This window comes from Crassostrea angulata, chromosome 5 (assembly GCF_025612915.1).
Source record: "Crassostrea angulata isolate pt1a10 chromosome 5, ASM2561291v2, whole genome shotgun sequence".
Lineage (NCBI taxonomy): Eukaryota > Metazoa > Mollusca > Bivalvia > Ostreida > Ostreidae > Magallana > Magallana angulata.
In genome coordinates, this window is record NC_069115.1 from 30,370,760 (window position 1) to 30,397,957 (window position 27,198).

The 27,198-nt window shown below is 31.7% G+C and overlaps 2 protein-coding genes across 2 annotated transcripts; both read right to left on the minus strand.

Moving 5' to 3' along the window:
* Nucleotides 1-4,594: 4,594 nt before the first annotated feature.
* Nucleotides 4,595-15,833, minus strand: LOC128182818 (uncharacterized). Its single transcript, XM_052851571.1, has 10 exons — nt 15,798-15,833; nt 14,794-14,851; nt 14,456-14,690; nt 11,980-12,096; nt 11,690-11,789; nt 11,446-11,534; nt 10,976-11,044; nt 8,374-8,454; nt 6,695-6,760; nt 4,595-6,290 (listed from the first exon to the last, which is right to left on the minus strand). Exons 1-10 carry the CDS (start codon nt 15,803-15,805, stop codon nt 6,154-6,156), a joined length of 960 nt encoding a protein of 319 aa, XP_052707531.1. The 5' UTR covers nt 15,806-15,833; the 3' UTR covers nt 4,595-6,153.
* Nucleotides 15,834-23,780: 7,947 nt separating this feature from the next.
* On the minus strand, nt 23,781-26,565 carry LOC128182917 (caprin-2-like). The gene is made up of 2 exons (XM_052851693.1): nt 26,395-26,565; nt 23,781-24,166 (listed from the first exon to the last, which is right to left on the minus strand). Exons 1-2 carry the CDS (start codon nt 26,549-26,551, stop codon nt 23,781-23,783), a joined length of 543 nt encoding a protein of 180 aa, XP_052707653.1. The 5' UTR covers nt 26,552-26,565.
* Nucleotides 26,566-27,198: the final 633 nt, after the last annotated feature.

Here is a 27,198-nt window from a genome sequence, read left to right on the forward strand (position 1 = left end):
TGTGCATGCTCCTTGTCTATTTTTTTTTATGAAAGAAGATAATTCAGATAACATGTTTAATTAATGAGAATTGCTGATGATCTCTTTTTATAAACTGATATGACCTTAACACTTGTGATGACTATGTCCAAAATTTCACTATATTGAGATATAGCAATGATATTACAGATGTAAGTCTTAGTTTAACCATAAATTACGAAACTATAATCATGGCTTTGATAAAATGTTAAAATTCACAAAATGTATTTCTTGTACAAACTAACTACTTTTCAGTTTATATTAACATCTTTGACATAAATTTTTTGGTCAAACACTCACTTCCCCTCGGTTACAATTTGACAATCCTCTTGCATCCTATTTGATTAGTGCATTAAATCACTATGGGAGTCTTTTTATTTTGATAATTTTGTTGGTCAGTATCTGTGTAATTGCGTGACTCGTATTCAACCTGCGGTTAGCTATCTGCCTGCACTAGGAAGAATAGAGACACTAAACTCACATGAAAAAAAGTGTGCATAAAAAATGGACTTTTTTAGTGTTAAGATACTATGATACAAGAGTTATCATTCTTTTAAAAACGATGGATTGGTGTATTGACATTAGAAACAAGGAGATAGCAACAACAGTTTTTTTCATTCACAATTGCAAAAATCTAAAATTTTGAATTTGAAGAAAGTCATCTACCCCTTATGTAAACATTTTAAGTCATGATATCAAGTTGCAAAGAACTATATATGATAAGAGTTCAATTTGGCCCTCATAATTCGCCATTTTTAAAGTGTTTCGGGTACAATAAAATGTTAACTAATTTTTTAGAAGAGTTGATAAAAAATATATTTTTCATCTATTTATTTGATTTATTTGCACTCACTGGCAGTACATGTCGTCAGAAGTGACGCCATTTCTATGATTCAATCAAAATCAGCCTAACATTGACATTTTTCTTATCTTTTTACGAATGGGAAATATAGAGCGCATGCTTGAACAAGGAAAACTATTTTGTCACTTAGCAGTCTTGGCTAGATACATCTCTGATTAAAATATTTTATTTGTTCAAGAATGCGCTCTATGTTTTCAGAAGGAAAAACTGCTTGAAAACAAGCTGTTTTACGCTAAAAATGCAAAAATGGCGGGAAAAGGTTGTCTTTACAATGTCATATTTCTAAATTGTGGGCATTTGAACCAAAACGAATATTGTGTAACACTTGTACTAAGAAAACAAAGAATGATAGTAAAATGATGATGTTCATTTTAGGGGGCCATTTTTGGCCCTTATCATATATAGTCCTTTGAGATAACTTAACAGAAAATTGTTAGCTTTCCTGTAAATAGAATATCACAGTAAGTGTCAAACATGTGCCGAGAGGGTAGACATATATTTGAGTTCAATGAAAACAAATAAGCGGGGAAAGTTTCATGAGGGCTAGTTATTTACATTGCAGATACCTCTAACCTATATAATAGGCCCATCCATAGCATGTAATATACATACTGCAGTGCACGTGCACTTAAAAAAACCGTGAAATCTGTATACTGATTCATTGCTATTGAAATTACACTTGTCAAGTTATCTACAGCACACAAGCATCCATGGGTTACTGGTGATAAAGGTGAGCAGATATAAAATTTTCACATAAACTATATGTAAAATAAATGTTATACTTGTTCTCTCTTTATTTGACCTGCGCGAAAGTAAACCATTTTCAGTCAAAGATTTGCATTGGAAAATAATTGAAAAGTAATAGGTGTGTTTGGATTAAAATGTATCTTTATTCAAAAAATATAAGTAGCAACAACAGTGAACTATGCACACCAAATGGATGAACAACAGAATGCAGAATGAAAAAATACCTTTAAGTGTAACATAGCTTAAAGGACTATGTGCAGTATGGTCAAATATCTGCCCCCGATTTCAACCAATTTTTGAATAGTGTCGTATCAAAATAAAATCTTCACAAATCATTGTATAGAGGATGCCTATAACTTTAATCTTGATTGTAGTCACCATTGCTCATTCGCTGTGTATCTATGACGTCACTTAAATGACCTAATTCCCGCAAATTTGCAAAAAAATAAAAATACTCTCATTTTTTCTCCATATTTTGCATTCGGAAGTATAGAGCGCAGGTCTGCTCAAGTGCGATTTTAACATATTTTTTTCTTCCGATAGGTATACACATTATATTAAAAAATGTTACTTGAGCAAGCCTGCGCTCGATGTTTCCCGATCGAAAAACCATAGGAAAACACCCATAATTTGCTACAAAACATCAATTTATCAAAATAATGCAATCTTCATGACGTCATTTCTACAATATGACGTCACTGTGGTAATAACCTCTTATACCTTTATTTCCAATATGATTTTAACTATCTTTCACCTTATTTTAAAAGCTCTTTCTAAAACTTTGATTTGGGGGGCAAAAAATGCATAAAACCGCACATAGTCCTTTAAGTTAAGTTAAAATTAAATTTGACAATGTTTTGGAAGAAAAAAAACACATGATAAAACCATCAAAAATGACGCCAAGCAGAAAGAAGTGATTGTTGGGTAATAAAGTATATGAATCGTTTAAAAAATGAGCAATGCATTCCACTGATACAAATATACATCGTCTGGGCCACTCCAATTCTGTAGTTTCTTCTCCTTGTCAGTCAGGCATTTTGATATTGCATTTGATGTATTTGTTTCTTCCTGAAATGTAAGATCAACAATGACATTGTGAAAGAATGACTTCTACATTTTTTTTTATAACTTTGAAGGGGCATGGGCACGATTTATGACAAAAATTATTTATCCGATTTTAATAATTACAATGCTTTAGAAAGGCATTTTTAATAGGCAACCGAAATTTGAGTGTCATTTGTTGAGTTACAGAGCTTGAAATTCTTCGCTATGTAAACAAAGTGTTTGTTTACATTTTAAACGTTTGAGTTAAACTTTCAGTTTTAAACCTAAAACGAATGAGTAAAACGTTAGAAACTCTTTATACATGTATATGTTTAAAATGAATGAAAAGATAAACAAATAAGCTAGGGATATATTTTCTACTTGTATATTGAACCTATGTAAACAAAAACTGGGCACGGGCCTTGTTTACATGACAAAACATTTTGAGCCATGTGACTTGCTTACAACTCTACGAATGACTCTCAAATTTTATTTGATCATTAGAAATGCATTTCTTAAGCATTGTAAATAATAAAACCATAAAAATAGAAATTGACCAAAATCGTGACAATGCCCCTTTAATGTCTACATGTAACAGCAAAGCGCAATAAGTCTGATCTGCAAGTATCGTGTTCGAATCGTGCCTTGGCATTTTACAATTTGTATCTTTCAGTTAGATTTCATATGTATTTTATGGTGAGAAAATTATATAATGATACAAATTAAAAACGAGAATTAGATTTTGATTAAAATAAACATTTATTCAAATACTAGTGATTCAAGTGCCGCATAAAGTTTACATTGCGTTTGTTATCTTTCTATTCATATTTAAGATAAGTGCTCTCCCTCCAGAGGAAGCGCAACAACTCTAGCATTTATTATCACTATGAAACGTTCTTAGGTTTATGCGTTGTGTGTAATATAATGTATGGCATTGATTTTTTTGGACAAAAAAACACATAAATAGTTAATAAGACACCATCTTATTTCTTATAATAAACAGTTTTGTACTATCAACTGCCATCAGCCACTTAAGGCAAAGAAAAGGAGAACATGCAATTTAGCAAGGCTTTACATGCTACAGAGACTCTACAAGCACTTAACAATAATGTTCAAATTACAAATTCCCAATAGATGTCATCAATATGTGCCTAAATTTCCTTGTAAACTCTGATGAAAATTGTCTATCATTATTGGGAACGGGAAGGAAGCAAGCACATATATATTGCCATTGCCTAAACATGTAATTATGTACATTAATTTCATAGAACGATACTCAGTCGCTTATTATCTATTTATTTCCATGACTCTTATAACACATGACACACTAAATAAATGTTAAAAACTGTACAACATGATTATTTGTAAAAAAAAAAAAGCACAGTCGTTATAAAAAAGAGCTAAAAAACAAAATAGGTTTTTCCAAAGGTCTTATGTAAAATTTGTTGGTGTCCCAGCAAAAATCTGCTTCTCAAATTTAGATCAAATAACTCATTTTTTTTTTTATAAAAGTAAGAGAGACACGGGAAACGCCATTCAGCATTAGGAAAAAATAATAAAATACTTAACGTTGGTACACTCTTCAACATTATTTTGCGCGATACATATAGTTTATAAGTTAACCAAATTTAAAATAAACTAGAGGTATTAAGCGCTTAGAAAATATAATAACTCAAATATTTCTCTATTTAAAAATTATGGATACATCATTTTTAAAGTGATCTTGAAAAAACTGCAGATCAAACAATATTTTCAGGCAACAAGCAATCTTTGTGTCTGTGTCAAATTTTGGCTTCAAATCCTTTTTTATTAAAAGATGTGATTCACACAGGAACTTTGCGTTTTTTTAACAATGACCTTAAAAAAATAAAAAAATCCTTTTTTTATTAAAAGATGTGATTCACACAGGAACTTTGCGTTTTTTTAACAATGACCTTAAAAAAATAAAAAAATCCTTTTTTATTAAAAGATGTGATTCACACAGGAACTTTGCGTTTTTTTAACAATGACCTTAAACTAGCACAAATGACACTATGTCACGGCCATGAAACACACGTAGGTTAAAAACAATTATTCTGTGAAGTAAGAACTCCCAATGTTCCTAAAAAATGTATCAGAAACACTTCTCTTCAAGTAACCTTGAGGTTAGCAAAAATGACCTTAGGTCAAAAGCATGACACCCACAGATCATAAGCAATCTTTGTGTGAAGTACGTATAAGAACTTCAATTGCTTCTACATAACAAAGATATGGACAGGACACAAATTTTGCACTTTTCCCTCCAGTGACCTCGAACTTGCCCAAATCACCATTGGTCAAAATCATTACACATCATAAGGTCATAAACAATCTTTATGTGAAGTTTAAATTCAAATGTTTCTCAAGAAGAAATATATGAACCGGGCACGATTCACAGAGAGACATACGGACTAGTGGATTCTTATATAGTCTCAACAAACGTTGTTTGCAGGGGGCAAAAAAAAACAAACTAATATTCTTATTTTCCTTTAAGAAAACTATTTTATGTCTGGCTTTTGCATTGCTCTCCATTTAGACAAGATTATGTTCTTGCTTTGCCAAATGTTTTGAACCGCATAAAAGGTCCCTATTAACTTTACAGCATTGATAAAAATATATAATAAAAAATGAATAAAAGATAGTTGATGGCTTAATTAGAAGTTCATGTCATATTTCATAAAAATTAATACAAATCTCGTTTAATTCCTAAACTGTTATTTTTAATACAAACAAATTACATACAGCTTATTAGAAAACTTAATTGCTTATGCGGTAGCTGAAAAAACCCACTGGTTTTCTGTTTGATATTTTATTTGGGTTAACTAATTTTAAGTGATTACATGTTCATATCGAATAAAGGAGAATCAAAACTTTTGACCGAACCCTGCACTATTATCCAGTTAGATATAGGTTACATTTTAGGTCAATGAATACGGGGTTTCTCGTTCGGGAAACATCTGATCGCCCATCAGCCGAGATCTTTGATAGTCGTGTGCCATAACCATCTGCGAAAAAGTATTGGGCTCTTAAATTGACTAAGCAAAGCAGTATCGGAGGCAAAATTTGTAGTTTAGGTGAACATCAACTGTAGGGTTATCCAAAGGATATTATCTCAGTAGGAAGGTGGCGTTTCCTAATGTTACAAAGAGATGTTTATATTTTAAGAAAATATATATTGTGACATGTACACACCACTTAAAGTTATTTGCATTGTCTTCCATGAATCTAAACACACTATTATTTTTAGTAAAAATATAATTTTGATAATTTCTTTAATCGAAAAAATATTGTCATCTTATTCATTACACAGTAGGTTCACGATTGGATTTTATTCAGCTTCATCAAAAGATGAAAAATATGATGAAGAGAACTCATAAGACAAAGGTAACAGAAAATGCAAGCCTTTAAAATATTTATATAAAATTAATAACAGAATTTCATTTTGCTGTATGAATTTTGTTTCATTAAAAATATTTAATTTCGGTTGCAATTGCTCTCTTTCTTTCTCCATTTATCAACATTAGAAATTTAAAGTACTTACTGTAAGCCGAAGAATCACTTTTAGCAAAGCACTGAGTGCTAGATTGGCTTGATGCTTTGTCTAAAACGAGAAAATAATTGAGTGATTTCTTTTTCTTAATCAATGTTAAATTTAAAATGATGGACTAAATTGTAGTTTCAATGAATGTATTTATTTTCATAGTCATTTAAATAGTACGTAAGTTTTAAATTTTCCATAAACGCAATGTAGCTACAATACAAATACTACATGTACACACCGTTCCATCTCTAATTGCAATATTGCTTCTATTACATACAAGTGTAAGTGGAAATCTTATGCGCCATCTTTTAAGAATTCATGATATATTCTCTCTCTCTCTCTCTCTCTCTCTCTCTCTCTCTCTCTCTCTCTCTCTCTCTCTCTCTCTCTCTCTCTCTCTCTCTCTCTCTCAAGTGTAAGTGTACGTCATGTTTAAAACTTCAATCAATGCGTTCATAACTTACTGTAGGCTGCAGATTCACTTTTTGCAAAGCGTTGATTCAATTGGTTTGATGATCGCTGCTTTATGTCTTAATTAAAGATATCAAGAAATTAAAATATTTTCAAATAAAAGGCAATTACTACATGTATATCTATACTACTATATTAAAATAATAGACTCGAATTTTTAGTCTTTAATACCGAGAAATCGGAAGAATACTGTCTTTTGTTTTATATATTTTAAACATCATTGGTACTTGAAGATTACCAATTTGTTTTTTATTTTTTCTCAGTTAAGCTTCGCTTATTAATAATCAGCGAAAATTCCTCAAAAAATCCCGGAAATCACCTGAATTTTTTGAATTTTACAATCTTGCGCTTGCGCAATACATTCACGCTAACGGGATCTTTTGTTTGTTTCCATAATATCACATCTGCATGAATAAACTCAGAAATGATAATACAGATACGTGTAAATTTTCATTGGACTTTTGCTATATATTCTGTTCATATATATTTATTTTAATGATTTCTTATGAGAGAAAGTATAAAACAACAAATATACTTTTCAACTAAGTTCTTACTTTTGTCTTCGTGATGACAAAAATAGTTGATTACATGCAAAAAAGTAACATTATATTTGTTAAGAGAGTGAAGATAGAATATGTTTTATCGTAAAAATAAATAATGTCCTACGGACCCAGGTTTTACAACGAAAATACGTGCACGTTGGTAAAAAGGTGTTGAATTCTTACATTCTCTGGATTAAAATGTTTAGTTGAAAGGTATTTGCAGTCTCAAAAAGGTTTGTTGTGATGAATTTGACTATCATTTTCAAGGCAACTTCATTAATTTTCTCCAAAATCGTTCCGGAGCGATTCTGCAATTTTCTGCTACATTACGGGTATAAGGGATGCATTATAACTAGCTGTGGTGAGGGCCTTTCCCGAGACACAGTAAGATTATTCAAATTAAGGAAAGTGTAGTGAAATTAATAGCATTATTGTAGGCCTATAACTTTGTTATGTAAATGTCAATAATAAGGTGTGTCGATGTACCTATTTCGTATATGTTCGATATGCAATGTCAACCCGTGCACGCACGGGTCAAAGTCTAGTAGTACCAATAAATTAACAATTGAACAATGGTTGGCATTGGTAAAATGATGATTGTCACTACAAAGCACATTTGCTAAGACATTCTACGGCAACTATTTAGGAAGGTCAAAATATTTAGCAAATATATCTTCTTGTTTACTTTTAAGCTTAACTTTTCAAATATGATTTAATCTAATTATATGTAAATTAGATCCCTTACGCTTCTGTATTTGATTTATCGCTGTGAGCAACAGATCAAATACGGGAGCGTGAAGGATCTAATTTTAATTAGATTGATATTATTAGGTTATGAAGTTATGAAATGTGCATACGTCTGTTTAATCTTATCATACTTTTCTGATATACATTCCTTTTTATTCACTATTCACTTATTATTATCCATGTAGTGTTTATATTATTTAGTAAACACTTCATTGAAATACATTGCATTATTTAATCGGATATAATCCTCTTTCCTCCCTTCCAATCTATTCAATCTCCCTGTTTCTGCCTCTCTATTTCTGCCCCTCTATCTTTGTCTGTCTGTCTCTCTGTCTCTCTGTCTCTCTCTCTCTCTCTCTCTCTCTGTATATATCAAACCTTACTATTTGCTGAAGATTCACTTTTACATGTAGCAAAGTGCTGATCCATAGATCGGTTTGAAGTTCTGACATCCCGGTCCATGTCTAGATAAAGTAAATCATAAAGTATCACCAACTATCACCTGTATCTGTTGTAACCAGGAATGAAAATATTCCTCATTAGTGTAAAATAATAATGATATAACATATCAATTTTATTGTTGAAGTCTTAGCTCATTATCATTTAAAATAAGTGATAATATGTGGGATGGATTTGATATTGATAAGTTACGATGAATAACTTTCCAATGATCTGTTTTAAATGATGTAATTTTGATGCAAAATCCACACAAATCGGTTTGAGCTTATTAGCTTTACCAGTATAATAAACTGCATAGCACGCTGAAGCAGCCATACAGTAAATTTCTGTATAGTTTTTCTAAATATGCTAGCTACAATCAATAATCAAAGTACTGAAGAACTGACGGGAGTTGATTTTGTCGATGTTTGTTTATCTTAAAATCAATGATATATTATTTTGCATGACAAGTACACGTAGTTTCTAATTTTGTATTTGAATTACGCACATTTTTATAATATTAATTTTTGGACTTTTTCGACAAGAATGTCGAGAACAACCCCCCCCCCCCCCATATGAATCATGTTAAATAATATTTAGAGTAAAATTAATTCAATCAAACTATGTATCAGTAATACAAAATATTTCTCAATTTTTGTATGGATCCAACCAATATTGAACTCTAGTCTCATTCAACCAAACGCTCGGCTGACTAAGTAAATCTCCGACAATCATTTACGGAGACAGCCGAGCGTCCAGTTGAACTAGATTATATTGAACTCTGGCGTAGGAATACATAAGACTACAAAACATATTTAAATTTTTCGTACCATTTAAAATCTGATTATTTTCAAGGTATTTATAAAAAAGTTTCCTTGAAAAACAATGCTCTAGCATACATTACATCGAATTCATCAATCATTTTCAAGAACTAAGTCTTGTCAGCAGCGATGATTTGTGCTGAGGTCCAAACACTGTTTCACTTTCGGTTTGTCTGAGTAACTGCATAGGAGAGTTGATTAAAATCAACTCCCAAACATTAAGCCATCTTCTTCTCAAAAGTGTCTTGCGAGTTTTATGTTTTGTCTTCAAAGGGAACTGTATTATATTGAATCAGAATAACAAAACAAAATCCGATATAAAACAAGTAAAAATTGTTAACTGCTTCTTAAAACCGCTAAGGACAGATACATGAATTTCTAATCCTAAAATTGTTCAAGAAATTGTTAGAAATCTTGGCAGTAGCAATTTAGATATAAAACTTCTCACAACGAATAATATTATATGATTCGATTTCCCTTATATAAATTGAAGTCTATATGTGTGTTTAAGTTGACCAAACAAATTACATGCCACAACAGATAATTCTGAAACACACTATAACTACATTTTTGGTGTTGAAAAGTATTTTGCATCCATAGTTAGAGATTACGCAGATGTGTTAAGAAGGCATATGGAATCTGAGTTGCATGTAATTCCGTGAAATCACAAATCTTAGTTATTAGGTACATATTCAAATATCTAAGCAACGGAACGTAGACCAAAACAAATAAAAAATACTGAAGACATTTTTTTTTTAGAAATTAGTTTGAATTACGTAGATTTACACATTGATGGCGTCATGACTAAAAGTTTAATGTCGTGTGAATTAAATCGAAAAGCATTGTCATCATATTCAAAATATTTTACGATATAAAAATCCGACTAGAACAACACTACCCCGTATATATTGAACTTCAAATTTATACGTATCGTTAGTTTGACCAATGCTTAAATTGACAAGTACTGCTAGAATCCCATATTGTGTGTTGTTTTGATGCAACAAACCGTTTTCCGTGCAAACTTTATAAAAATTGGGAAGGTTTTACGAGAGCCGGATGAATAACTATTTAACTAGGAGGAACATGGAATTCTAGCAGCGGTTTTGATTAAACTGAGATCTTTTTTTCACTTGGCATTTTTTTTTTGGAAACCGCGGGGTAGAATTGTTCTATCTCATTTAATGTTAAAGAATATACGTAAGCCATTTATAGTTGTCACGTGATAATGCACCAATGTGGCAGTAATGTACTACCCGAATTTATTGCACTAACATCTATTTTAGAGGATTATACTAAGTTGTTGATCTTATTCAAAATAGTTAATAAATTTTACGATTTTAAATATAACTGTCAAAATAAGATGCTAAATTGCCCATATGCTTCCGCCGCGTACTTAATTTGAGGGTTGAAATAATTAGTGTGCATGATATTTTGCTGCCGCATATTTAGAATTCTTTGGCAGATCGTTTATAGCAATGTTGAATCTAACGTACATGTTTAGATGAGCATGTTTTATTTGGTTCCGTTAAGCCCTTAACAAACCATAGACACCTTTTAAGATAACTTTTCAAAAATTAATCCACATTCATCATATATGCATAGCTTGAAATGGAACTAGAGAGAGTCATCTATATGATAATGTAAATCTTTATTGGTAAATAATTATAAAAGACATATCGAAACTGTAGATGTTTAACAATGATACCTGCACAATATCTTTCCCTACTCTGTTCAATGGCAATTTCTGTTGGCAATAATTTGTCTTCCTCTCCGATTCGTATGCTCTGTCCACGTCCTAAACAATATATATATATATATATATATATATATATATATATATATATATATATATATATATATATATATATATATATATATATATATATATATATATATATATATATATATATAAACAAAAAGAGTTTCACCGTATAAGATTTCCGTCACCGCCCCAACCGGAGCTTTAACTCACGACCTTTGGAACCCACTCACCTAGCAGTGAGCGGCCAGCGCGCTTACCACTCGGCCATTTTGGCATTACTCAATGACAAACGGAATCTAGCGCGCGCTGTTCGCGAACTGCACCCTCGTTTGAGATTTAGGTCAAATATAGTTAAGCAAAAATTTGAGAGGATCAGAGCGATTTGGATAGATTTTTACAATTTTAGGCAATGATGTATACATGATATAACTTACCTTTGGATAGAAGTAGAAAGAGAGTTGTAGATATTGGTATAATTAAGATTATGATGAAAGTCACAATAGTGCTGATTTGCCACTGTTCTCTAAAATGTAAAGATAAAGCAACACAAACAACATTAAAACAACATTAGGTGTTCATATTATGAAATCCAGAAAAAATGTTCTAATCTACATGTGGTACACGTAACTGCTGAACTTTTTTTTATTTTGTTGTTATCTTTTAAACTTGTGATCTTACATGTGGCTGGATTCATCGGCCGTTATAAATGTATCATTTTCAGATGTAAGGGATTTTGAAATTATCCTGCTCTTGGAAACGAGAGTATAACAATCTGGATCTGTAATTTGGATTAGAACAGCTACTTGAAATAGTCAGTTTGATTCACATTATGCAAACATTTCACTCTTTAAATGTAGGCTTGTAAAAAAATTATAAACACGATAGTTTCTCTCTGTTTGCGACATCAAAATGTAGGCTAATAACCAAAATTAATCTCAATTCTGGAAATTTAAAATTTGCAACCTTACATTTGTAAGCATCCGATGAGAAATAATATTCGTCACATTTGGGAAATGTTGCGTTGCATGGAGCTGATAGATGATCTTGAATTACACCTCCTCGCACATTGAACTCTACACAATGTTCTGAAAATCAAATGTATACATAACAAATTAAAAGAAAAAGATTATTGAAATACTATATATACATGTACATACTGAGGATTCATGAAACCTGAGAAATAATATAAATCAGATCAGGGGCTGACACATATGTTTAAGGTAGCAGGATACTAGTATTATATAATTAAGGTCTTCCTTTTCCAACGGAAGACCTTATAGTTTTCGTACAGTTTCTTCTTCTTATTTTTTTTCCGCAAATTTTGTGCACGCGATTTCTCGGACACTATCCAACTGATTTACACCATTTTTTCCACAGATGATAGGAAGTGATCTGAATTTATTTTGTTTTTAATATTTTTGCCGTCTTCACTTCCGGTACCGATTTATTGCTGATTTTGTCATTTTTTCGACCCATTTTGTGCACGCTTCATTTCGAAAACTATCAGAGATATGAATATGAAATTTTCAGGATAGGTAGATTATAGTCTGAAGTTGTGCCTATTGTTTTTGTTTTACGCCATTAGCGCCGTTCTTAAGAGCTCACTTTGGCTCGAAATTGGGTACAAATTTTGTTCCCCTTTTTTGTACACACGATTGCAGGATGGCTCGATGGCTCGATTGATCTTCTTGAAATCGAGTGATAGAAATTAATCATATATCGAGTATCCAATTTTAAATTTTTTCAAAGTTCATTTCCTGTCGTCCGTTTCCTGTCCCACGACAAAAAGCTTGTGACATTGAGATCTCAAAAATGATAAAGACTTGAGCATTCAGACTTAGTAGGATTATAGAACTATTCTTGTAGATGTCTTTTAACTATTTTGTTTTGTTCATCATAACTTCCGTTCGTCACCGGACGCACTTCAAAAATTATTTTTAATTTTGAATTTAATTTGTTTCATATAGAATTGAAATATAAGTAATAATCATTACATATGTCATGTATCCGATGTTAAATAAATACAAAAAACTCGATTTCCGGTGAGATATCTCAAATATCTCAGAAAGCGTTTTTTAAATAAATATTTCACCCACGAAATCTCAGAAAGTCAAGTGATCAATACAGTAAACTTATATAGATAATAGACATTCGATAGAAAATGCGTTTAATCGCTTCATTTTGACAACTGTCACTTCTGGTCCTTACCGGAAGGGTTAAAACAAATCAAGCTGTTTGAACTGTTTTTCTTCGACAATTTTAGTACACTTGATAAACAATAAAGTACAAGTGTCTAATGTTAAAGAAATACTAACTTTTTATTTTCACTGAGCATTTCCGTTTGTCCGTTTCCTGTGAAGAGACAAAAAATGACTCCACGAGATCTCAAAAACGGTGATGACTTGAACAACCAAACTTTGTGGGATGATAGCCCTAGGCATGTATCCATGTTTACATTCTTTTGTTTAAATCGTCGTCACTTCCAGTCGTCACCGGAAGCACTTAGAAAATATTTTTTCCTTATTTTTTGATTCATTCATGAAATGAATACTGGTATATCATTACACGATCTTATTTATGTTAAATAAGCAAACATATTCTACTTCCGGTGAGTTATATCAAATATCTTAGGCACCTATCCTATTGACAAATTTGATATCCGCGAGATTTTAGTCACTGTTAGTGATTGAGACACGAACATTTATGAATGATAGACAATTAATTGAAGATGTGTTTCACGGGTTTCTTTTGTCAACCGTCACTTCCGGTACCCACGAGAAGAGTTCATACAATTCATATTTTTAACAAGTTTAACCGATTGTCTTTGGTGTTTCATCTAAGATAATAAACAGTGATGTTCACTAGGCAAATGTATAAAAAAAAAACTAGCTTTTATTTTCATTAATCACTTCCGTTCGTTCGTTTCTGGTCTCGAGACAAAAAACCTAGTTTTACAAGAATCTCAGATTTGGCAGGGAGTATCGATATTACATCATATAATATAAATCAAAATCGGACGGAAGACCTACTCGTTACTCGTAACGAGATCTAGTTGAAAGATCTTATTCGAGGATCGAGGAGAGTGAATATTTTGATGATTCAAGGGCTAATGGCCTTTGTTGGTTCATGCAACGATTACAAAAATAAACTCAACGCTTTGATGAATGAACAAGTATGAAATAATACTGTCAGTCGTTTTAATTCCACGGAGTTAAAATTTCACAAATTCTCAAAAAGCACCAGTCGCGATGGTTTGAACTTAACGCTCCAAGAAAACCAGTTGATCAAAGTATAAGCAATAAAACGTTGTAAAAAAAACCTTAATATGTTAATATTTACGATGGGTTTATTTTAGCGGAAAAACGATAAATCGCCAATATAGTGAAATTAAAACCATTGTGATTATTTGCTTATCTACAGTATTCAGAAAAGCTGCATACATACTAAAAATTATTCTTGTAGGTGCGCATACTTCCAACAATTCATTTCTTAGTCCGTTGATCACACAGTGGTATTGGAACTTTTCCCTTGCATTTATGCAATTTTGTCTTGCTGCTATTCTGATGCAGTTTTTTTTAAAGGCGGCACTGTCCCATTCTTCTTTTGAAGTGGGACAGGATTCCACGACGGTCACACTGTCAACAGCTTCTTGACAATATATATTCTGACTTGTACACCACTGTTGTAGAAAATTTATTGAAATTATTTTCTTTCAACAAGAAAATCCCCAGATATTTGACAGTTTTAGCATGTGTTTAAATTAAACCCATTGAATACATTACCTGAATTTGTTGGAAAATTAGAACCAGAATCAAATGAAAAATGTTCATTTTTTCAAGTCTAGAAAATAAGACAACAAATGTATTTCCATTTCTCTTTGCAATACACGTTAAAGCGGCAAAAGTAAACTGTTAATCCCATGAACAGAGGTCAGAGAACGATAATGTTATAATGAATATATTACAAATATATTTGTCATGTTGGTAAATAACAATTTGCCGGGGCATGAAAAGGCTGTCCGTGTGTGTTTCGACAATAAAGATACACATTCAAAGTAGGTGTTTTTAAACAATAAAATTAATTCTTTATTGTTTCATGTTAGTAATAAGATATCTAGCACCGTGGCAAAAAAAAAAGAAAAGAAAAAAAAAGCGTTAACCTACTCCTTTGAAACTTCTCACACCGTCCTCAGAAAAAAAAATAACGACCTACGAGTTATTTCACACCACCATTTTCATTCACATTGAGTAAATGTTTTGTAAATATTGTATGACGAGATTGGAAATAAAACTCAATTGATTAAATTTAACGATAGAACCAACCAAATATTGCATACAGATAAGACATCTAACAATAACAATTATTTCAAACCATCGGGTGACCTCATTAGTATCAAACTTAATTAACATCCGGTGAAGCGTATTGAAATACAATTTAGGAGTTCTGCCAAAAAAGGTGCAATGAGTTGTAATTGAAACACAATGGTGAATTTATCCATACAATGAATCTAAACTGTTTCTCTAAAAATATGAATAAGATTGAATTTGAGTTAAATAATACAAAGTTATGTTGTTCATACACATATTGATAACATTCACCTAAAAACTTAACCGCTGTGAACGATAGCAAATCAGCATGATAAACCGAAAGTAATATTTTTAAAATTTTACATTGGAGCTTAAGAAAAATATCTTGAACTCGTATAATAAAGTATCGTAAACCTTTTTTTTCAAAATAAGATATTAGTATTAATTTGCTTGTGCAGATAAAAAAAATGAAAAAATACCTTTGCATCTTATAAATAGAGCCAGTTCATTTCTTCTGTCTACCCACACGACTGCGCATATGTGAACTTTTGAAAAAAAATTTTTTTTATCTTTAGACCGTGCAAACAGCCCATGACCCATTTAAAAAATCTAAACGGGTGCACCTATAAACCCTGTAATTACACAGGGGTAAAAATACACACATTTTTTCTCTTTTTATTGTTATTGAGGTTGAAATTGAAGTATCCCAGTAGTTCGCATTCAGAAATGAATATTTTGTTGATATCTTCAAGTTATATATTCTAAAACTAAGACTTACTACCCTGAAAAATAAATATTTGACGAGAGAGATATATACCTTTTCTGTTAAGATAATTTATATTGATTTCAAAATTTTCATTTTCAAGATGGAAAAAACCTTAAAAGCTCAATCCACTGCTTAATTACTTGCATTAGCACATTGTAGCTTTATTTTTTTTAAAGGGGTACACGGGAAGCACTCGGCTCACCCCTTACAATTTTTCAACGTCATCATCAACATGAATGCAAAATTCCCGTATATTCTTTGATTGGTTGTATATTGAAACCTAAAGCGGTAGAGGGAGTGTTTCAAAAACAGAAAATCTTGGCGGGGAGTGTAAATATTCATAACTTCAATTTCACTGGTAATTGTCTTTTTTCCATTTTATTTTATACAATATTCCTCCTGCCCCCCCCCCCTTTCTGATGCTACGTTCCTAACGCGTGTTGCACAAAGTCGATCTGGATTTTATTACCCCCACCAACCCAAACTGCATAAAGTGTCGTGAAATTAAAACGTTTACAACTTTTTTTCTGAAAATTATTTTATAAGAATTTAATCTACGAATTACATATCAACTAGTCTCCTACAAAGACGGATTCAGTTATGTATAAAACACTGTTTTTTAAATACACAGTATTAACAATTAAAAAAAATTGTTTTCTGTACCAGATCACTTAAATTGAATGATAAACAATGACTGACGTACCCATTAGTTATATATATATATATATATATATATATATATATATATATATATATATATATATATATATATATATATATATATATATATATCTTTTCGTTTATATATACTAAATAGTAATGTATTCCTAACAATGTAAAAAAAATATACAACAATAATAGTATCTGTCCATATTATATTACGAGCTGTAAGTCAAATGTTATCATATTCCTCCGGAGAAGATTGAATGATAATCTGGTAAAAGTCATCTAAATGAAAGATACATCTACTTATCCACATACCGGGATATTTCATGATGCTTAATGTCATTTAAAGGTTTTCAGCCGCTATAATAACCGTTTGATGGTTTACTGCAAAAGACAGGAAGAAAACGGTCTATCATTACACCTAGTCATTTCTGAACACGCCTAGCTACATGTGCACGTATTATATTCTTGGAAATGATTTCTTTTATTCATGTTATATTTACATGTATATTCATCCAGTAATATTTCATACTTGTATGGTTCGTTGACATCCATCTTTAATTCACCTTAATATTTCTGTTTATTACCCGATATATGCATGGTGCTTTTTCCAATTTAGTCCTGGTTTTAAACTGATTAAAAACCTTTGGCAAAATCACGTGTACAGCATCAAATTTTTGTCAATGTTTCTGTATTCGATTAGTTTTTATTTTTATATAATTAAATGCAGATGGTATGTAATTTTTAGTAACAAAACAGTGATGATAAACGGAACCTTTGTCCAGATATTTGATCATAAACGTACGTCAGGGTCAAACTCACACTGAAAGTTGGAATTGTGTTGAGGTGTTTGAGATAACTAGAACATATACAATAGAACTAGACTTTGACCCGTGCGGGCACGGGTTAACATTGCATATTATGTCGGGCATTTACGAAATAGATACATAAAATTTGCACACCATTGTAGCAACCTCTAATGATACAACGTCCACTAATGATATAATGTTGCATTAGTGGTCAGGATGTTGACCACTAATGATATAATTTTATCATTAACGAACAACCTAACCGTCCGCTAATGATATAATTTTAGATTTATATCATTAGCGGTCAAAAACCGTAACCTCTAATGATATGTGGAAAAAAATGAGAAATAAGGACTACCTTGACCACTAATGATACACATTTGCACACATTTTTAATTGCATTAGTGGATGGATTTGCAACCTTTAATGATATAATATGATATAATTTTATATAAAATTATATATATATATATATATATATATATATATATATATATATATATATATATATATATATATATATATATATATATATATATATATATTTGATTTGATTTTCATACGATACTGCATAAGAATTGGTTAATTTTTTTTTTTTTTTTTTTTGGTGGGGGGGGGGGCGTTATTTGATCATATAAATGTATTTTGTCCTTTAAAATACACCATTCTGACATTACCCTGATATTTTGCCTTTTTACTTGAAATGAAATAGTCGCATACAGACAAAATACATACCATTTATGACTTCGTCTGTTTACTTGAAGATCCAAATTGATTATCATTAATCAAAAAGGAGTTGTGCTAAATATTTTTAGTTGAAGAAAGTTTGAAGAAAAGCAATTTTACGATATTAAAACATTATTGATAAACTTTTAGCGGGATTTTATTAACATGAAAAAGGTCCAATTCATAAGACTTATTCTGCCTGGTGCAGGCAGATAGCTAACCTTGCACAACGCAAACAAAAGTCACACGGGTTTCATATTTTATTTTGTGTGGAAACGTTGCCGTCATGAATAATATTGGTAAAAAACTACAACAAATAGAAATAACAAATTACTAAATAGGAAAATATAGAATTTAACTTTATACCTTAAACTGTAAATTACTTTAAAGACCATAATGGTGTGCCATACTTTTAAGAATGTTTTATCTGTAAAATAAATTTCCATCTGTAACTATACTTCAAAGATACAATTTAATACTAACAAATTTGAGCAATTACTTCAATAAAAAAGACTTACATAGTGGTTCGAGGCACGCATCTAACAAGATTGAAGACGATTGACAAAGTGAGACCGGACTGGTCAGTAAGGCTGACAGGAAGTGAGTGATTGACCAGATATAGTTAACTTGTACCAAAAATGATTACCGGGTATATTAAACTCAAAATGGTTAGCTTGTAAAAAAAATATTTCTGAAGAATTTTAAAATTAAACCATAGACAACACAAGACTATTTGCTATTATGGTCTGTAGCACAATTGAATCACTAATTTATTGTTAAGTTGAATATGTGGGTTTGTTAATTATACCTTAGAACAACAAAGAATATGAAATAATGTTGGTTGAATTAAAACTACTTCAACAATGGTGATTATGTCGGTGTAACAAAAAATGTTAACCCGGGTTGAAAATTGACCCGGGTTTGATAAAATTATATCATCAGTGGTCAACATTCTGTCCACTAATGCAACATTATATCGTTAGTGGACAGTGTATCATTATATAAATAGTGCCTGTTTGGGAGGGTAACAGTTGAAATTGACACCCCGAGAGAACCATTGTCAACCGACGCGAAGCGGAGGTTGACAATGGTTTTCGAGGGGTGTCAATTTCAACTGTTATCCTCCCAAATAGGCACTATTCATTTTATTATACTGAATGTCTTAATTTTAAAGAAATTTTTCTGCTTTTGTATAGAAATGACGTGAATTCTATGGCGAACTGTACGCGCATAATTTACGCGCATGTAACAATTCGTTGTGTTACCCGTTGCCAAGTGTGTTGCTAACGCTGAGGGTAATAGAACAAATTATCAACTGCGTCTAAACCAATCAGATTTCAGTATTTAACATGAAAGTATAATAAAAGAGGTTGCTACATACCACGTTTTCGGTCAAATGAAATATTAAATGATTGAAGTCAGAAAAATCAACCTTTGAAATGTCAAATTACCCAAGACGGCAAATATAGCGGATAGTATGAAAGAGTTAAAGTTTTGAAACCGAAACTTTTAAGTACACACATGTACAATTAAACTGTGAAGAGCAAGTTACACTTCTGTTCAAAGACAGTTCAAAACTCTGAAGTCGGAGTCAATTTTCAACAGGGTCAGTTTTCAACGTGTCGATGTCCTTAGAAGTTTGAAAAATATTTTTCAAGCTGTTGAAAACTGACCCCAGGTATAATTTCACGACTTTTGGTATCAATTTTTCAACGTTGAAAAATGATATCCGGGTCAAATTTCAACCCGGGTCAAGATTCCTCGTTACGCCGGCGAATGCGTCATAAATGTCCAATACTCCCTAAACACACCCACGAAAAAGTTTCTGTGTAGTGTTTGTATCTGTATTGAACACAATATTTTTTTCTGTCAAATCAAGATAAGTAGCTTATTAATCATAATTTTGTTAATCTTGCAAGTTTAAGAAAAGTTATTGTTAAGTTGAATTAATTAAATAATCACTGATCGCGACTTGTCTGATAAAAATATGAAAACTGCTCATTATTGTGCTGTCAGTTAATTATCATGACTTCTCAAAATAAATTAAAGTTGAAGCGATTTACCGGAAATATAACATAAACGGCCGGTATTGGTTTGACAATCTTAGCAAACCACGGTCAACATGAACGATCATGGTGGAGAGAGATAAATATATAAACGGACACCGGACCATGGCTTGAGACGATGTTGTTTGACATATATTCCTTTTAGCTCTATCTACACAGTTTAACAACAAGAGACAGAGTTCTTAGTCTTAATAACAAACTGTTGCTATCGGGAAAAAAAACAAACAAAAACAAACAAAAACAAAAATCCATATCGGCATGAATATCGGACAATATACGGAATTAAAACATCGAGCTGAAATTTCTTATCAGATACAAAATAATTAGGTAGAGCAAGTTCCATTTCAGAGACAGTTCAAAAACCTGTAGTTGGTCAATTTTCAACGTGTGAGGTCATCAGAGATTAGAAAAAAAACCTTTTTTGAGCTGTTGAAAAATGACGTTTGGTCGCAGTTTTAACGTTAGAAAAGCCCCCGCCCCTCCTCCCCCCCCCCGCCCCCCAATATCCCAAATCAATAATCAATGTTGAAAAATGAAATCCGGGTATACATTTCACGACTTTTGGTCTCAGTTTTCAACGTTAAAAAAGCCCCCCACCCCCACCCCCACCCCCTCCCCGAATCAATAATCAATGTTGAAAAATGAAACGCGGGCCAATTTTTAACTTGGGCTAATATTCTTTGTTACAACGACATGATCCCTATTGTTTAAGTAGTTTTAATTCAACCAACTTTAATTGATATTCCTTGTTGTTCTAATCTATAATTAACAAACCCATATATATATATATATATATATATATATATATATATATATATATATATATATATATATATATATATATATATATATATATATATATATATATATATATATATATATATATATATAATCTTTTATCATGTTATATCATTAAAGGTTTCAAATCCATCCACTAATGCAATTGAAAATGTGTGCAAATGTATATCATTAGTGGTCAAGGTAGTCCTTATTTCTCAGTTTTTTTCCATATCATTAGAGGTTACGGTTTTTGACCGCTAATGATACAAATCTGAAATTATATCATTAGCGCACGGTTAGGTTGTTCGTTAATGATAAAATTATATCATTAGTGGTCAACATCCTGACCACTAATGAAACATTATATCATTAGTGGACGTTGTATCATTAGAGGTTGCTACACACCATGTTGACATCAAGAAATCTTGAGATTTTTCATATTAAACGCACTATAAGTTATCTCCCGTATTTCTTTTATATGAACAGAATATATATAGCAAATTTTGAATGAAAATTTACACGTATTTGTATTACATGTATCGTTTTTTTTAGTTTATCCATGAAATGTGATATTGTGGAAACATAAACTAAAGAGCATCCCGTGATTTAGCTTGAATGTAATGTGCATGCGCAAGATTGTAAAATCCGCAAAATTCTGACGATTTCCGGATTTTTTAAAAGAAATTCTCTTTGATTATTAATTAGCGAAGCCTGATTGAGAAAAAATAAAAACAAATTGGTAATCTCCAAGTACCAATGATGTTAAAAATATATAAAACAAAAGACAGTAGTCTTCCGATTTCTCGGTATTAAAGCTAAAAAATTCGAGTCTATTATTTTAATATAGTCGTATAGATAAAACGTGTCTATGTATTTCCTAATGTGTGCTTTCTTTCGTAAGAATACTCTTATAGGCAAAATAAGTCCTTTAGTTAATTAATTGGACAAATATCGTACCTTCAACACCGTTTTCTTGCTTCGGATGCGTACACCCCGTATACAACATAGCATATATATACACCCTGCATATTGTGTTATACGTGGTTATTTTTGAACTTCGTCTTTGAAACTACTAGGGCTATATTGACCAAATTTGGTGTGCGATATCAATGGGGAAAGAAGAACATAAATTGTGAAGTTCATGACCCTACTTTCCAGGGGCTATATATATTGGGAAAAATCTGTAATAATTGGTACATTTTTTTTATAAAAATCTTCTTCTCTACAACTGGACATCCAGCAGACAAACTAAACACATGATTATGATGAACATGGATCCCAGGGTCAATGGCTGTTGAGTTAGGGTAGGGCTTTAGTGGTCGTATAGTGAAAATGAATTGTGTCTTTGAAAATAGCCATCTAACAGGCAATCTAATTAGATTGTCAAGATAACTAAAATTGTGAAATTCATGGTCCCGGGGTAAGCTTTCTGGCATTAGGAGGCAGCTCTATTGGTATTATACATGTAGTGAACATGGCTTAAGTTTTGTTTTTTTTTTCTTTTCAAAAAATGCCTTCTCTACTATATGTACTGGGCATTTAGACGGCAAATTAAGTGCCCGATTGTGGTGTACAGAGGCCTCTTTTAGATTTGTGATATTCATGGATCAGGAATAATATTTTGTTGTTGTTTGTTTTGATTTTTTTTGGGGGAGGGGGGGGGTGCATATACTTGTAATGTGAATGTGAAATGTCTTTTTATGCGCGATATCTAAAGGCTAACAGACTATCAAAATGTACGGTTAAGTTAGCATTGAGCAAAAAGCAAAACCGCAAGACTCTTAAGTCTGTTTGTGTGTGTCAAATGTAATATTATTTCTTTTATTCTTATAATTTAATTGATGACCATTTAGTTGGTAGCTAATAAGTTGTTCGTTGCGACGGGGGACCTCCAACAGTCATTTAGCAAATAATTTATGTTAAATTCAAGAGAATTAATCAAATGTTGTTTTGTTAGGAATATTAAAAAGTGCCTTTGTTTAAATTGGTCAGTTGATTGTAACTCAACCGTAGTTTAATAAATTATGCAGACAAAATTAAGCTCGTTCATATGAACAAACAAGATATACTACAAAAGATGAAGCCTGCCGAAATTTGGACCCTGTCGATTTTAGGACTAACACAGTATTCATTTGATACATGTCGAAATAGTATAAAATTGAATACTGATGATTTTAGTTTTTTGCATTAATAAAATTGGTACAAAATAACAGGGTTCAGCTTTAAAAATTTACGGCTGGCTGTAAAAAACTGTTATACGGTATAACCATTATCTTTTTATATAATGCTGAATAAAGGTGTAAGACATATTTTAAATAAGTTAATAAAACTTCTTTAAAAAAAGTTAACCAACAATTAACCTAAATCCGATTTTTAAGATACAGAGTTAACGGCATTGATAGTAACTTTCTTAAATATTAAATTATTATTATCATGCTTTTGTATTTAATGCACCAACATGCAAAATGAAAGTATTATAATTATTTAACTGTTACTGCTTCAATCGAAAATGCCTATACATGTAGCTGTCCATATTTGTGCGTCATTTTGTTTCGTATAGAACTTGTACCGTACTGTAAAAATATAAAAATATACCTGAACTACTTGCGTTGAACATCTTTATTTCAATCATTTGAACATATAACAAGTCTAATGTATTTTCCATCCAGAGAATGAAGAGTAAGTGGCATAGACGTAAATGCTGGAATAACCAGAGGCAACCCAAACCTGGCTATTTCTTTTTAACCACATTGTCACGGTAGCTCCACATTGTTGGAAGGTTTTCTGGCAGTGTAGTTGATGGTAAATACTGCCATCTTTCATCAATCTGTTGTTTCCCACATAATTAGAGGGGATTGCAATGCTCCATGAAAAGACATACAGACCCTCAGACGGGGCGGTGAAGCGGTAATTACCGCTATTGAAAGCGTTACCGTAGTTGCTCTTCAGAGTGTTGAATGCTATGGTGGAACCAGAACTGTACGTTGTAGATCGAGATGTTACAACGGTAAAGGCAACATCATTTCTTCGAGAACCTAAATTAAACACAACAATCGATTTTTATCTCAGAGGAAATTGATGTGGTTCGTCAAAACACTTCACTAAAGGCTTCTTTGACGTTAAATTTAATGTTGCCATTCTTTTCAGATTTTTTTTTTGCTTTGTAAGATGAGTACTAAAGGTCAAATTAATTTTATTTTAATATTTTTTTTGTTAATTTTAGGTTTACTGGTTCTTTTTAGGATGTACTTTTAGTGTTTTATTCTTACGTATTCCTCTGTGCCTTGTTCCCCAAACATCCGTTCAACTGTTTTATGTTCTTTTTAAAACAAAATGTTTAAAATTTGTAAATATAACTTTAATAAATGTTTGTCGGGGTTCTTCAATGTGTTCGCCAGTTTTCACCAAATCCGCCTTTTTGGAGGAGAATGATGATCATGAGGTGTTTCAACAATTTCCGAATTCTAGCTAGTCTATATACATCTGTGAATATTTTCTGTGTAAAATTACAAAAAATAACTCCAACAAATTACTATTCTATCTAACCGTGAAATAGTTTCGGTGCAATCTGTCTATGGTGAATAGTCATCAAAACTATCCACCGGCGGTATTCGATTTCCCTAAGGCTTGTTTTTAAACACCATTGATGTACATAAAATCCGAGTCGCTGCGTTAAATTCGAAATCCGATAAATTCTAATTGTTTATCATCAGCAAAATCTGCTTTGCCGACAAATTAAGTTTTCTGCGGTATCATAAAATACCTATTTACTGACTATACGGACGATAGCAGGTTTAGTGTCCCCTCGCCTCGTGAAATAGTTACTGTCTCGGGGGAAAATTAACTTCCTTAGGTATCGTCCTCATAGCCAGTCACTAGGTATATATTTTCTCAAGAAATCATAGATATTTACTTGTAACTCAAAAAATTAATTTACATTGGAAAATAATAATTCCTATGGGAGGAAAAAATATTTAGAAAATTAAATTCAGTGGACTTATCTTTTTTATACGTATAATGTTACACATGAGCATTAGATGAAGACAGATATTTTATTTTAGGAATTTAGTTTATCGAGCTGGTTTTAGAATTTATCCTACCGAAATTGATATTTCTAAAGGAATGACTTAAATTTTTTGAGAATGAAACTCTTTGTTTACTCTAGGACGTTTGTTGTATTTTTTTTTTTTTGGGGGGGGGGGGGGGTGATTGTTTTCCTTGGCCACTTTTTTCTAAAAACAAATTGCACCAGAAAAGTGAGAAAAAAAATCAGTAAAAAATGCTTTTACAAATTCTTTAAAGAATTGACTATACATACTGGTACTGTACCAATTATCGGCTAAGATCAGTTATCGGCTAAACTGAGGGTTCGGGTTTATAGCATGCAACTATCCGAGATTTTATAATTCAGTCGTCTGTTTCGAATAAAGTAGGTTTGCTTGAAAACTTTCTTGAATATGTTTTAAACATGAGCTTTAACGATCATTGTTTACCGCTGATTTACATCTTCGCACTTTCAGCTTTGGAGAAAGTGACGTAATAGGTTAAAAATAGAATATGACCTCTTTGTGATACGTTATCATATCCCTTCTTTGATTTGACATATAATATCAATACGTATAAAATTTCTAAACAAAAGGTATTCACTTAATTCTGAGATATTCATGGCGCAGTTGAACGCCTGATTGCACAATTCTGTATTGAACAGCATACGATTTTGTGTATTACCGTATGATGATAAACGGATAATTTTATGAGTTTTGTTTATGTATAATAACCTCGATGACCTAAAGGCTGACCCCGCAAGGGACATAATTCAATTCATAATTGCAGAATATAAAATCAACATGTAAAGGGATTTTACTGTGTTATTATCCCGAAGCCGTAACTGGTACAGTAAATCGTAAAAACTCGGCAAATTCGGAGCGTGCTAAATAGCACAAAAACAATATGTTTGGGTTCTTAGTGATGAAATAATTTAACAGACTGATAAATGAGGAGTTCACCATTTAAAGTATGTCAAGTTTTATTCAAATATATCAAGAAATAAGAAAACACGAAAAGAAAACGTAAAATTATAGCCGATAACTGGTACAGCGCCAGTAGTGCTATATTTGATTTTTTCTTTAAAAATTGCATCTTACATGTAATCTGTTCAAAAAGGGCCACCTGGCACTGGTACGAATACCCGGAACAGTATTTATGTTTTCTCTGTGACACTTCAGTATTGTATTAAACAAACGTTAAATACCAGTATACTAACCTATGTCCCCGACCTTTGAAGCTAGGTCAAGGCCATGGCTCAGGGTTTCTGCCTGTTTCATCAGATTGGACAACAGGCCCTTTCCGTAGGCCGGAGTTAGCCATGTCAACACAACCAGCTGGCACAGAACAACACAAGCTAAAGTTTTGGGCTTCATTTTGGGGATGTACAATTAACGCTGCAATATAACATATTTTTAATATGTCATTTCCAAGAGTTATTCAGTATTTTTTTTTAATTTCAACAGAGTATAAGGTATAATTAACGTTCAAAGTTGAGTTGACAGTCGAATCAAGGTTAAGTGTAATAAATTGAGAGCAAGTTTACAGGATAGAAAAGTAACTTCATGTGTATTATAATAAATTAAGATAAATAATAAATTGCCCGATATACAGTGTAAGTAAACAAAATAAAACTTTGAATGTGTGTAATATATACATGTAACTAAAATGTTTTAACTGTATAAATATGCATTGAAACTACTTTTGTAAACGTATACGAAAGAATAAGCAAATCAAATATATTAGATCCATTTAAACACATATTTCGGTGACGTTTTCGGTGACGTCACATTGATCATATTCTTAATGACTGTTATTAAAAAAAACACGAACCTTAGGATAAGGAGGTCTTTTACTTTTAAAATTTTTGAATATGATAAATTATTACATTTTTGCGTTCTAGTGAAACCAATCCTGTCAAATTACCTTTTCAAGTTCAATTTATTAACAGACTTACAAATTGTCGTATAATAATTAAACAAATCAAAGACGATGATACTTTGATAATATTTTAACGATGAAT